This window comes from Sitophilus oryzae, unplaced genomic scaffold (genome assembly GCF_002938485.1).
Source record: "Sitophilus oryzae breed Bouriz unplaced genomic scaffold, Soryzae_2.0 scaffold_1913_pilon_pilon, whole genome shotgun sequence".
NCBI classification, from domain to species: domain Eukaryota; kingdom Metazoa; phylum Arthropoda; class Insecta; order Coleoptera; family Curculionidae; genus Sitophilus; species Sitophilus oryzae.
In genome coordinates this window covers 516,238-529,916 of record NW_022146628.1, presented here as the reverse complement: position 1 = coordinate 529,916, position 13,679 = coordinate 516,238, and the positions used below count along the sequence as shown (strand labels likewise).

The following is a 13,679-nucleotide window of genomic DNA, read 5'->3' as shown; positions in this document are numbered from 1 at the left end:
CATTGAGAATATTGTGATGGACTCTTTGCAGGAAGTACATGCTGTAACTGAAAAGCTGGGAATGCAAGTTGAAAATTTTTCATGGAACTCAACCACTATACCAAAAAATTCAGAAGAACAATCTGCAGTAAGTGATGAAACAATCTGCAGTAAGTGAAAACGAATTTGTCATTTATGATTCGCAAATAGCCGAAGAAAGTATTTTTGAAAATCAAGAGGAAGAGATAGATGATTTAAGAATAGGAATCGACCATACTAATGAGCAAACCAAACCAAACTCTTTTTTATCGAGTCGATTTTGGATGCTTTTTACAACTTTCTGTAAAGTTTGAAACTAATTACAAATTTCGTATGCTCAATAGTATCAGGAATTCCCCAAAAATATATATGGGATTTCCCAGGAGGTATTCAGTAATTCTTTAGCTATTAGGAGGTTCAGTGTACAGAATTTGGGTCAGCTGTTTACCCCTCGGGGGAACCCTACTCCATCTATCTAATATATTTTGAGCGTTACAATGTTTTCGCATTATTTGAAAATCTTTTAGCATCTTTGTTATTTTAAATAACATATTTTATTATTCCATTACTATAATTTATTATTTTCTTTCTAATAACTTAGGTACACCTTCTCCCATGGACTACATAATACCAAGCAATTTTGACATAGTTGTTACCAAGAAGCACATATCGTGGTTGGTAAGAAAATTATGGGTTTATTATAATATAAAATGTTTTTTTTAATTACTTATAAAAAAAGTTGTAGAGAATTCAATTCTCTACAATGTGCTCATATCCTTTTTGTCGAAAAAGACAAAGCAAATCGCAAAAAAACATAAAATCCAAGATGACGGACTGACGGACACTTCTCATATCAAGTATATGGGCAAGACTGTGAATTTGTCATCTACTTGTCTGTTGTATAAAAAAATGATTTGATCGTCTAATATTTTTCGGATGCTCAAATCGTATTTTTAATCATAACTCAAGTTTTTCAAATGGAACGAGGGTGGCTCATATATGGAAAAAGCATTTTCTGACAAATAATTTGGTACAACACACTTGCTATTTTGATTCAAATTGTCGTTAAATTGCCATATCATATATTTTCAGATAAAAAACAAATCTCGTTATTTTATCTGACAAAATAAAAAACTTATATGGGGGTAAACTTTTGAAAGACACCCGGTATAATAAATAAATATGAATGTCATTAACAAATATATTTTTATAGCACTTTTTGATATGGTAAAACCGAAAACTACTAATTACTTGTTAATTGAATGAGTTTTGAAAATGTTACATGTAATTTTATTGTTTTAGAAGAATAATCCAAACCTGGGTTTCGGAGATTTTCTAAAATTTTACAACAAAGACTTAAAAACTCTCTCTGAAAAGGTACTTTGATCTAGTTATTAAATGATTTGATTAAAATTTATAACCCATGTTTTTGCAGATATATCACCAAGAATGTTCAAGCGATTCTGGAGACACATATATCGTCAAAAAGAAAACTAATACTGTGTCAAACAGAAGAATAAAGATGGCTGAATCTAAAGTAAGTTTCATACTTATATTTTTCCTTTATGTAATAAATCTTAAAGTAGAAGAAATATACTACACTCACCGGCACGAAAAACGGACTCGCTTAAAATTTTGATGTATTTTAATAGAGTAAGATCGCAGAGTCTGACGTAACTTATTTTCACAAGGATGAAACCTTAGGACACAAACATAGTGAGGCATCTCGATGCGATGCTCGCCAAGACGCTGGCCGTGCTGCTCGCCAGGATGCTAGCCGCGATGCATCCTACGCGCACTGTTTTAAAACGGCGAGTAACTGCGCGTAGGATGCATCGCGACTATCGTACAAACATAGTGCGGGGCATTTCATCTCAACGCGATGCGCGCCATTCACCTCGCCATCCGGCGATGCTGAATCAAACATGTACAAATTAATGCGTCAAAACATACTGGAGCCTCGCACCTCGCCACGCACTTATATGTTTAGCGCGATCCTTCCTATTTGATTGGTCGGTTTAGAATCACAATAATTCGTTGAGCATATGTCGAACTAGAGTCGGGTGGAATAAAATGTTCACAATACTAATATTTAATTTTTCACCAACAATGTAATAACCTTGATTTTACAGGGTCCGGCAATAGTGCGTCGGGCATCTGCAACTCCTATAATAAAAAACTTAAGAATTTTGTAGTTCAGACATAAAGTATGTATTAGGATTTATTTGAGGAAAATATTTGAACTTCTAAAGGGTGGCTCAAAAAAGTGTGAGTAGATCGCGAATATTTTTTTTAAATGGAACACCTACATTTATACGGGGTGGCGCAACTCATTCACCTCGGTTGATTATACGAAAAAGGGAAATATGTAGAAACAAAATATTTTATGGGCATATGTTGGAAGACCATGTGCATAATTTAAAATTATTTTCAATTATATACAGGGTGAGTTTCCTACGATGTTCTCTATGGGTATGTCGCAAACTACTGGAGATAGAGAGTCGGTTAAATGGGGAAATAATTGCAGTTTTGTGGGGTCATAAATATGCGCCTTTCAGATTTTTGAAAAAGTTCATGGCTTACTAGATATTTCGAAAAAAACAAATTTCGGCTATTTTAAAAATTGTCCCTAACTCCATTATAAGATGTTTTAGACAAAAAGTTTTCAGATAAAAGTTGTAGATAATCACATCCTTAATGAGACTGTGTCCTCCGTTTTCTTCTAAAGCCTGTCATTTTTGACATATGACACAAACATATGTTTTTTTTAAATGGAAACCATAGTTGGCCATGACTTCATAAAAAGCGCCATTTTTTAAGCTTTTTAGCGATATAAGCTAAAATATGTTTTCTTCGAGAAATTACTGAGTTATAGCCAATTCTTATAACTTTTACACAATTTCACTTAGTTAGCCATGGAAACAAGTTCTCAACAACAAGAGTCTTTGCTCTCGGAAATGTGAAGCTGTCACATCCAAACTTTGTAAATTAAAATAAGTAAAATTTGTAAAAATGAATTTTTCAAATGCAAAAAAGCGTGTAGGATTATGGGTTCAACTTTTCTTGGCCATATATTATCGAGGATACGTTAACCGGTGAATGTTACGTTTTTTAGAGAACGTGTTTCAAGACATGTTAGAAAAGTTACATTTAGTTATAGCCAATTCTGATCTTTCTTGATTAATTTCAATTGGGTTGCATGGTATTCTTATTCTATTATGATTTATAAAACTTATAAGAAGTTAGAATATATTACTAAACGGTTCTTTACAATTTACACTACACAAACTAAAACTTAAAAAATAATATCACTGCATACACTTTAAGATATTTTAGAAAATACGCCATTGTTTTGAGTTGCATCTTTTTAAAACTGAATTACTACCTATTCTCATAGAAGGACCGGTGGACTTAATTAAACTTCTCTCGTACCGCCACTTCCAGTGCCTCTCTTAATTCACAAATTCTTTTGTAAACCTTATTGTTAACCATACCGCATAAAAAAAATCTAAAATGGATAGGTCAGGTAATCGAGGAGGCCCATGCAATTGGTCCATCTCTTTCTATTCCTGAGTTTGCATAATTTTGATGTAAATAATTTTTAACATTTCTTTTATTATGAGGGGGGATCGTAATAAAAGTCATGTCGGAACCACTCTATTGATGCGGGAGTATCTACACGCTTTTCTTCATTTGAAAAATTCATATTTATAATTTTTGTTTATTTTAATTTACAAAATTCGGATGTGACAGCTTCACATTTCTGAGAGCAAAGACGATTAAACTTGTTTCCATGGCTAACTAAGTGAAATTGTTTAAAAATGATAAGAATTGGCTATAACTCTGTACTTTTTCGAAGAAAGCATATTGTAGCTTATATCGCTGAAAAGCTTAAAAAATGGCGCTTTTTATGAAGTCATGGCCAACTATGGTTTCCATTTAAAAAAAAACATATGTTTGTATCATATGTCAAAAATGACAGGTTTTAGAATAAAATGGAGGGCACACTCTCACAAAGGATGTAATTATCTACAACTTTTATCTGAAAACTTTTTGTCTAAAATAGCTTATAACGGAGTTAGGGACAATTTTTAAAATAGCCAAAATTTGTTTTTTTTCGAAATCTAGTAAGCCATGAACTTTTTCAAAAATCTGAAAGGCGTATATTTATGACCCCACAAAACTGCAATTCTTTCCCCATTTAACCGACTCTCTATCTCGAGTAGTTTCCGAGATACCCATAGAGAACATCGTAGGAAACTCACCCTGTATAAATATTATAAATTATTTTCAAATTTGGATCCTTGGACACAAAATAAGGCATTTATTATAAGGGTTATTATATATTAATATGTTTACAAGCTTTGGTTTTTCAGATATTTAAAGATGTTTAAATATGCATGCTACAATGGAATAGATTATCAATACCCTGTACATTATTTTTTAGAATTAATTATTGTGCCAAGCTTAAAGATAGAGAAATTAACTTTACCGAAAAAATGTATTGCTCCCTTAAATTTATACAGGGGTACCAAAAATTGATGATTTATTTTACATAAAAACCTTGTTATTTCAAATAAGACAACCTGTATTTTTTAAAATAAATCGTAACAGATTCAAATGCTCTTTCAAACTATATTAGAGTATCCTATACCTATCTAGCTCAGATTTTGAATAAAGAGCAATTTTTCAATAAAATGGCAACAAAGAGGGCTGATGTCGTCATGGCAAGTTTCTAGTGACAGTAGCTATTTTCAAAATCGAAATTAGTTTATGGACTTTATTTATTTATAGCAAGTACTTTAATCGCTAGTTGATTAAAAAAAAGTATACCATTAATATGGCAAATTATATGTTATCCTCTCATAGTATAATATGTCTTTTTAATTTTTGGATGATGTAACGAGCACTTTGTTTACTCACTTGTTTTGTCGAACTGCTTGAATCCATTTTTGCTTTTGATCAAATCGGTGTGAGAAACTATAAAGCTATAAAATTTTGTTTCGGGAGAGTTGAATATCCGGGAAAGTTGAGTTATTGAATGTAATTGCACCCAACAACGCCCTAATTACGCTCTCCTTTACGCGTTAACATTTTTTCGGCAATTTTATTAACATTTGAAATTGTCACAACACAGCACGACGCCTGTTCGAATTCTTTTTCATTTATTTTTTACTACCCGAAACATCGTTACATCACACAAACCTCGTACCTGAGTGGTTTATCTCTTTTTTGTCTCAATAACTGCAATAGCAAAAAACTAAAATACTTAAATATTATAACTTTTGTTATAATATTTAAGTGGTTTTCCACGATTTCAATATTATTCTATGGGATCAACATAACGGCGCGCGGCGACGTGAAATAGATAGGGATAATTTCTGATTTTTGCCACTGAAGCGCTGCGGTAGGAATTTGTTGAAATCAATTGAAATGCACCAAACCTATACTAATTAATAACTACTATTACATAAACTGGTGCTTAATAAAACGGCGATGGTAAATGCTTCAGTATGCCTACGCGCACCTATTCGCCGTTTTAAAACAGTGCGCGTAGGATGCATCGCGTCTACCATCCTGGCGAGCAGCGCGGCCAGCATCTTGGCGAGCATCGCATCGAGATGCTACACTATGTTGGTGCCCTTAGGCTCTCAGTAGTGCTCTCATGTGCTTTGAATACCGGCGGCGGCGTGTTTGGGGAGTTCACCCTGTGACACGTTGGCAAAAACCAAACCAAACCAAACTTTGATATTTTTTATTTATTTGGGACACTAGCTTGTAAAAATATTTTTAAATTGTAGCTCTAATAGTCCTTCAACGAAGCCAAAACTTACAACTTACCTTACAACAAAAATCTAATCGTTTAGCTACCATACTCCGTGTCGTACGTGTTGAACAACCCTGTATAGTAAATGTCATATGTGTTTAAAAAAATAATGTTTGTAAACGTAAAAAATTGTACTCAAACAGGCAAAAAGCATTATCGTCAAAAATGTACATTTTATTTTATTTTAATTTTAAGTATGGAATTACTGGTTATTGACACCAAATATTAAACTGTTCTATTAATATTTTTTTTTCTCTTTGAAAATTATCATTGTTACATTACTAGAAAAAAACTGCCTGTAAATTCTAATTAAATATTTTATGTGGTAAAACAAATGTATTTCATTACTGAAAGATTTCAATTGTGATTTTCTTTAGTATAGGTATTTTTCATTAAAAAATAAAAGATTCTATTAATATATTTTTTTCTATTTGAAAATTATCATTGTTACATTACTAGAAAAAAACTGCCTGTAAATTCTAATTAAATATTTTATGTGGTAAAACAAATGTATTTCATTACTGAAAGATTTCAATTGTGATTTTCTTTGGTATAGGTATTTTTCATTAAAAAATAAAAGATTTCTGGGTGTTTTTGAATCATTTATTTGCCAACGCGACGTTTCGATTTTTTTTATGCAAATATTTTTCAAGGCATCTAAAATAATTTAAAAAAACATTACAATACGATTACAATTTTTTTTAAATATATAACTAACATGTGTATAGAGTTAAATATTCTTAATACATAAAAATATAAAGTCAGTTAAAAATCTTACAAAACAATACATTAAAAACGAGGGGCAAACCGCTGCCAAAAATGGTGTACATTAAATACCAATTTTGAGAAAAAAGTTCCAAAAATACCAAATTATTTCCAAAAAATACCAAATTAGAACCAAAAATACCAAATTAGTATTATTCTTTTTAGTATCTAAAGAATTTAAGATATTTGGAGCTTTAGGGCCTATTCATGTCAAACTACGATAATTAGGTCAGAAAAACATATAAGCTTAATTCGAGTTCCAAAAAAGTACGGTTCAAGAACGGTTTAAAATAATCGCACAGTCTAATTACGACAATCATTCATGTCAAAAGTTGCAAAAAATCATATTGTGCTAGTGTTTTGAACCGTTCTAGAACCGTACTTTTGGGGAACTCGAATAAAGCTACTGTCGTGACACGTTTAAAAAGTCATTTTAACGGTTCGATTAAGATCGATACTTCAAAAATTTATAAAATAAAATTGAAAATGTTTCTGTTATCCTATATAAGGGAGCCCAAATCGAATTAAAATGCTACATTTGCCACACCATGACGTCATATATACAAGGGTAGGTATAGGAAATCTCGGCGCAGCGGCGGCAGTCGGCCAGCGCGCGCAAAAACCATTACATCGCTAATTGTTTATTGATATATCTTTATTAGTTTAAAAGCAAAAAATATGGGGTTTGCTTTGATACCTTGTCAAGACATAAGCGAAACTTTTAAATTGTTTCTTTTTTTTCATTTAGGCCTTCGTTTTTCGTTAAATGAAAGTTATATTAAAAAAATCTATTTTTTAAACCAAATTTTCGCATGATTGAAATGATTATTCATGTTTAAAGTTTTTTTGGTCATAAGCGCTAATGGAAATGTTTTTTCGTAAATAATTATAAAAAATTACTCCCTACGAAGACTTTATTGTGTACTGGATCAAAAAATAAGTATTTGTTTTCTCTATACGGTGGTATTAATATATCGATTTTTGATGATAGTGCCCTTTTACCCGGTCTAATTTTGTACTATTATCGGAACAAGGGTCCCCATATCATGTACTGTACTTCCATCCCTGAAAAATTCAGCTTGTGACACCGAAGTGAGAGGTAACGTCAAAATAAGCTTTAATCTACCTACATCATAGGTAGGTGTAGGTACTCTAGGTATATTCTACCTAGACAGTAGCTGAACTAGCTGACAGTAGTAATTAATTTGTTATCCGATAAGTAGTTGTCATTATATAAGTTTAATCATCTTATACCTCCTATAACGGTAGGTTTTGGATTTTTCCTGATTGGGTTTGTTAAACAAAAATATACTGGGAATTTAAATGTCTGTTACAGGTTAATTCGTTAAAGAAATATGTTACACATATATTATTTTAATAATAATGGTATAATAGTAATGGCTATATTATGTTATAACACATAAATATGTACTGAATGTACTTATTTTAACCAATGCATTGTTTTGTTTTTTTAATCTCACAAATAAGAAATGTTTTATAGTTTTTATTATAAAAAACAGTGATTATACAATTTATTTACACCCCTTACACTGTTTTCTGTATGGGGTGTAACCAGGAGTATATTTCGTAACATCTTACGATATAAGAGGGCACAAAGTGTTCGTGACCCCTTATTTAAAGTGGACAAGCTTTATTAGTCAATGTTTTAATTACCCAGCGTCTTTAATAAAAATCTAATGTAATTTTTCATAGAAATGATCTGACATAAAAAGCAAATTTTATCAAAAAACTTTTTGATTATCTACAAGGAGTAAACCGCTGACAAATGTCTGTATACTAATCCCAAAAATTCAAATTAAATACCAAAATTTCTCATATAATGCCCCACTAATGCCAAGCTGATTCCAATATAATACCACTAATACTACGAATAGTATGTAACACATTTGTTTCGCGCATTAACCTGTAACAATACTGGTAGGTACGTGCACAGATTTTTTCCTAGGTAACTTAAAAGTCGTTAAAAAGTCTAATTATATTTAAAGAAGATATAATTCCAACAAATTACATTATAAGGCCAATAATGCACAAGTAATACCATTAAAATTTTAGCGTTTTTAACTTGTGTAACATATTTCTTTAACGAATTAACCTGTAACAATAGTGGTAGGTACGCGCACAGATTTTTTCGCTAGGTAACTTATTAAGTCGTTAAACAGGCCTATAAAAACTATAACAACATAGGTAACTAATATTTATAATTTAATTCGAGTTTTAATCTCAAATAATAAATGTTTTTACTGGTGTATTTCTGAAGTGTTCATTATTAAAAGTAGATATTCTTCAAGTTATGCGAAGTAATAAGTAATGTTTCCGGTGAGACCGCGTATATGTCACCGGATTCTGGTTAGTATAAAGATTTTTTTCTATAGAAAGAGTTTTTTCTATATTTTCCTTTCAAAATAAGACTAATTTCTCCTTATTCTTTTAAATATTACAGTGTTTCTTTTTCCTAAAATGTTATACTTAATTTTCGCTTAAAATTAAAAAATCACCAAATGGAGGAAAATATACTTTATTGAATAAAGTTTATAAAAATCATTTTACCATAACAAAAAAGTAAAAACATGTCATGGCGGAAGATACTCAGGTGGCATTTCACATATTTATCTATTAAAATCGAGATTAAGATAATAAACTTGCGTAATATGTTATAAATGAGATAAAAAGTTTCAGAATCGATTAATACGCAATACGCTACGCAGTCAACTTGCTCCTCTGCGCGGATGAGCGTCTTCAGACTCCTCCATCAGCCAGGGTCACGACGCGACGCCGCACGCCTCCGAAGAGGAATCGGCCTACGTTTGGCTAAACAGGCTGGACACTGTGGACTACGATATTGGCGAGTCTGAATATTTATAAAAATTTGCAAAGTAAAATATGTTGGAAAAATAATTAATCCATACATATATAAAACCTCAAAGGTTTTTTTTGTTGCATCCATCCCGCCGAAACCGCTTCACCAATCTTGATGATTCTTTTTTTGAATGAAATGTATATATGTGTAGATTTGTTATGAAGTATTTTTATAGTGCTTAATGGCTATTTCTTTGTGTAAAACGACTAAATACTAAAACATACCTGAAAACACCTACACACAATACCTCCAGAAATAAATTATTTGTCATTGTCAGTGGTGTGTCAGTTAGATTATATTTTAAGTTTTTAGATATTTTAGGAGTGAGTTCATACCGCCAGGTTTAGATACATAAATATTAGCACAAAGGTTCGTTTAAACGCCATTAGTGAATTAGCTACACAAAGCGATTTTAGGAAATTCATCCTCTTAGAGAGTAAAATTATGTCGGAACAGTTTGCTGTATGAAAATTCCTTACTATTTGGTCTAGAAAAATGAAATCCTACAAAAATAATTAGAAGAAATTTTTGAAATTCATCAACCAAATGGGTAAAGTTAGTAAAAATTTATATAAAACTTGGTGACCTCTGGATTATACACATAAAAATTGGCACAAAGATAAAGCAAATTATGAAATTTATACCCTTAGGGAGTAGAATAGGGAATGAAAATTTGCTGTACGAAAATGCAATATTATAACATTATAAACCAGACAGTATAAAATTTTATACAAGGGTTTATTTAGTGACATCATAACGAAATATATCTTCCTCAATTATCCTTCAAAGAATAAAAAATAACCTATAAAGAGAGTACTAGTGCCCTTAATAAATAAAAAAAAAGATGAAAAATAAAAAACATCTATGCTCACTAGCTATAAAGAAGTAAAAAATCATTTAAATCAATGCATGAACGATTCGAGGTGTAACGCGAACGTAGTCGCGCGAAAAAGCTAGTAATTTATTAAATTATCTTATTTAACTCATTAATTTTCATTGAAAAGGAATTTTTGTAATTCGCCACTATATTAGTTAAAAACTAAGAAACTCATATCAAATTTAAGTTTTGCGATTTTGACTTATACTTTTTACAAAATCTGAACACGTTTTAAAAGAAAAAAAGTTTTTGATAATATTTGTGTAGATTGACTACAAGTTGTATAACATAAATTTCTACGACCGGTCTACCTAGTGGTCTGCAGCATCGCGTTGTGGTGCAAACGTTGGCCTGTTAATCTGTGACGTGACGCACAACAGCCAAGAAAAACAGAAGCGTGGCTAAGAATTTAATAATTTAAAAAAAAAGTCTTTTAGATACAGTAGTAGGTATTAAAAAGTTTTGTGTTTAAATGGGGTTTGCCTTTAACATTAAAACATTATATCGTAAAGTGTAACTTTCCGTAAGAATTCTTTTTTTTTTGCTTGCTTGTTTTACGGATAGGTGCAATCGCATAATTATTATTGATAATGTTTTATTTAATTTTAACATTACTACTTTTTCAGTGAATCTTTAAATCTATTGTTTTTTGTTAAGTTCGTTATTTAAACATATGTATGTAATACACTCATATTAACACTAATCATATTTTTACGTTTTTATTCATCATTTTCAATGCCCCCCCGGTTGCATCTTTGTAAAGGACTGTGATTTTTTTTTCTTATTTACGCTATTTGTTACTTATAAGCTCAAAAATATAATTATATGCACAAGAAAAATAAGAAATTCTAACGAGATCCATATTATGCACTGTAAAAAAAATTGAGTGAAATTTCACTCAGATTTCACTCAATACTTTCTCAATTTCTGTCCACACCCGATTGAGTGAAATTTCTACTCTACAGAACTGAGTGAATCTTCAATTCACGCAGTGAAAAGCACTGAGTGTTTTCACTCAATCGAGATTAGACGAAAGACTCGATTTTGATAATTTATTCACTTTAAAATGAGTGAACTCACTAAGTGTTGAGTTCAAGTACACCTTTTATTGAGTGACTTTTACTCAACTTTGTATTACACTTAACTCGATTAGTACTCATATCTGAGTATTAATTTCACTCAGTATTGAGAAATATATTCTAAATGATTTTTTTAAAGCTATATGTAAGCTAACTTGTCATTTTAAAAGAGGTGGGCAGGTGCCTTTCAAAGGTAAGTTTCAGTTTAGGACATGGTCTCGAACATGTCCATTTCCTAAAATTCACTTTTGGGAGGCATCTGTTCACTTGTAATAAAATAAGAAGTTAGCTTACATATAGCTTTTAAAAAAATCATTTAGAATATTTCGTTTTTTTTTAACAAACCAAATGAAAAACTGTAGAACCTTCAAAAATATTTTTATTTGTCATTTTTATTTGAAAAAAACAAATAAAACCAAATATAACACTATTATTATAATATTAAAATTTTTTTTTAACTCTTTATACAGGAACTTTTTTAAGTTAGATGTCTAGAAAAGTTGCATCACATCGCAAAAATCCGCTTTATTAAGAGCATTCGTCAGTTCGGCCACCTTCTCGAATATTTCTAATTTCTAAACTAACTTTTAATAACCAAAATCCCTCGGAAAATCCAGATACTTTTGCTCCTGAAAATTAAAAAAAAATTGTTATTCTGCCAAATGTTCCAGTTCCCAATTCATGATTGAGAGAAAGTACCTAGATTTTCGCTACGCTAATTAGTCAAGGAAACATCAGCATTGCGGCATTGGCGCAGTCGAATTTGAATCTATGCTATGTTGGGCGGATTTCTGCGATGTGAAAAAAAATGTTCTTAACATAAAACATATTATTAACAGTCACACTTTACATCACACTTTACACACACACTATGGGCTTGTGACCTTGGCACCTTCGAAGGGACAAGACAACCTACGACGTGCTACGACTCGAACAGATAATTACAAACTGAGGAACCGGGGAATAGCTTATTTGGTATCGAAGAAGCGCGTATGACGTATGATTAGTAATGAGCGAAAATACTCTAAACTGGGAGATTTCACTCAAATTTTTAATGTGTTAAACTATAACATGAGTTTTTAAGTTAATTTTTCTATTCCATTACTCAAAGATATATGCTATAACTCGAACATGAGCTTATTCAATCGCTATTGATTAAATAGAGATCATATTTGAGTAAAATGATGAATTTACTCTATTTTAGATGAAAATGTACTCAATTATTTCACTCAAAAAATTCACTCCCTGAGAAATATGTGTTCACTCAGGCTGATTTTTTACAGTGTGTTTCCATGATGCGAGTTCTTTAATTTCTTGACATTTTTTTGTATGACGCTATGTACCGTTTTTGCGTAAAAACCATTTTTATGCATTGAAAACTTGCAAGCTAGACAATTAGTATCGGGTAAAAATAACCTATTTTTCAAATAGGCCAGCAACCTAACCTCGAAACACAAGTAATTATTCTTAAGTATGTATATTACGAGGTATATTTTATTGTTAAGTAGGTACTTACCTTGGACACTAAATATAAAAACTTTAAAATACTTCATATAGAATAGGTCAACACCAAAAATTGATCCTGTAAAAAGCGCGAAGGCCGCTCTTTTTCAATGCAAATGGGCTAGAAATGATGCAATCAGCTTCTATCCCACATCCACCTTTGCCAGATCTCCAACAAAATACCTGTTTAATACCAGTTTAAAACCAAATAAAACCAGTTTATTACCTAATAATACCATTTTTTTATTAAATAATACCAAATTAGTACCAAAATTACCAAATTAGTATCAAAAATATCAAATTAGTATCAAAAGTGCCAAAAAATACCAGTATTACCAAGTGCTTGTACAATAAATACCATCAGCGGTTTGCCCCTCGACTAAAAATTAACAATATAAATATTTTTCAGTGTATTGTATTGAACGATTTTTTAACTGACTTTATGTTTTTATGTATTAAGAATATTTGACTGTATATACATATGCCTTGAGAAAGATTTGCATAAAAAATCGAAACGTTAGCGATTAAACGATTTAAAAACACCCAGAAATCATTTAATAAAGGTTTAAGAAAAAGAAAGATATCTATTACTGAAAGAGACACAATATCCTTAGCTTTTTTCGATTAGTTCATACAGGGTGAGTTTGAAATAAGTGCAATTATTTTCAGGGGTCGTATATTTCTATCCCAGGAACACGTCTATGAGATTTTTTGCAAAAAACGATGTTGAAA

At 31.1% G+C, this 13,679-nt stretch overlaps 1 protein-coding gene across 1 annotated transcript in view; it reads left to right on the top strand.

The window, feature by feature from the left end:
- The window catches only part of LOC115883482, a 47,678-nt gene that overhangs the window by 13,128 nt on the left and 20,871 nt on the right, over positions 1–13,679 (top strand). Inside the window, exons 2-4 of the mRNA XM_030901846.1 lie at positions 620–696; positions 1,321–1,395; positions 1,454–1,555. Coding sequence (XP_030757706.1) covers positions 620–696; positions 1,321–1,395; positions 1,454–1,555 — 254 coding nt within the window. The remainder of the gene's footprint in view (positions 1–619; positions 697–1,320; positions 1,396–1,453; positions 1,556–13,679) is intronic.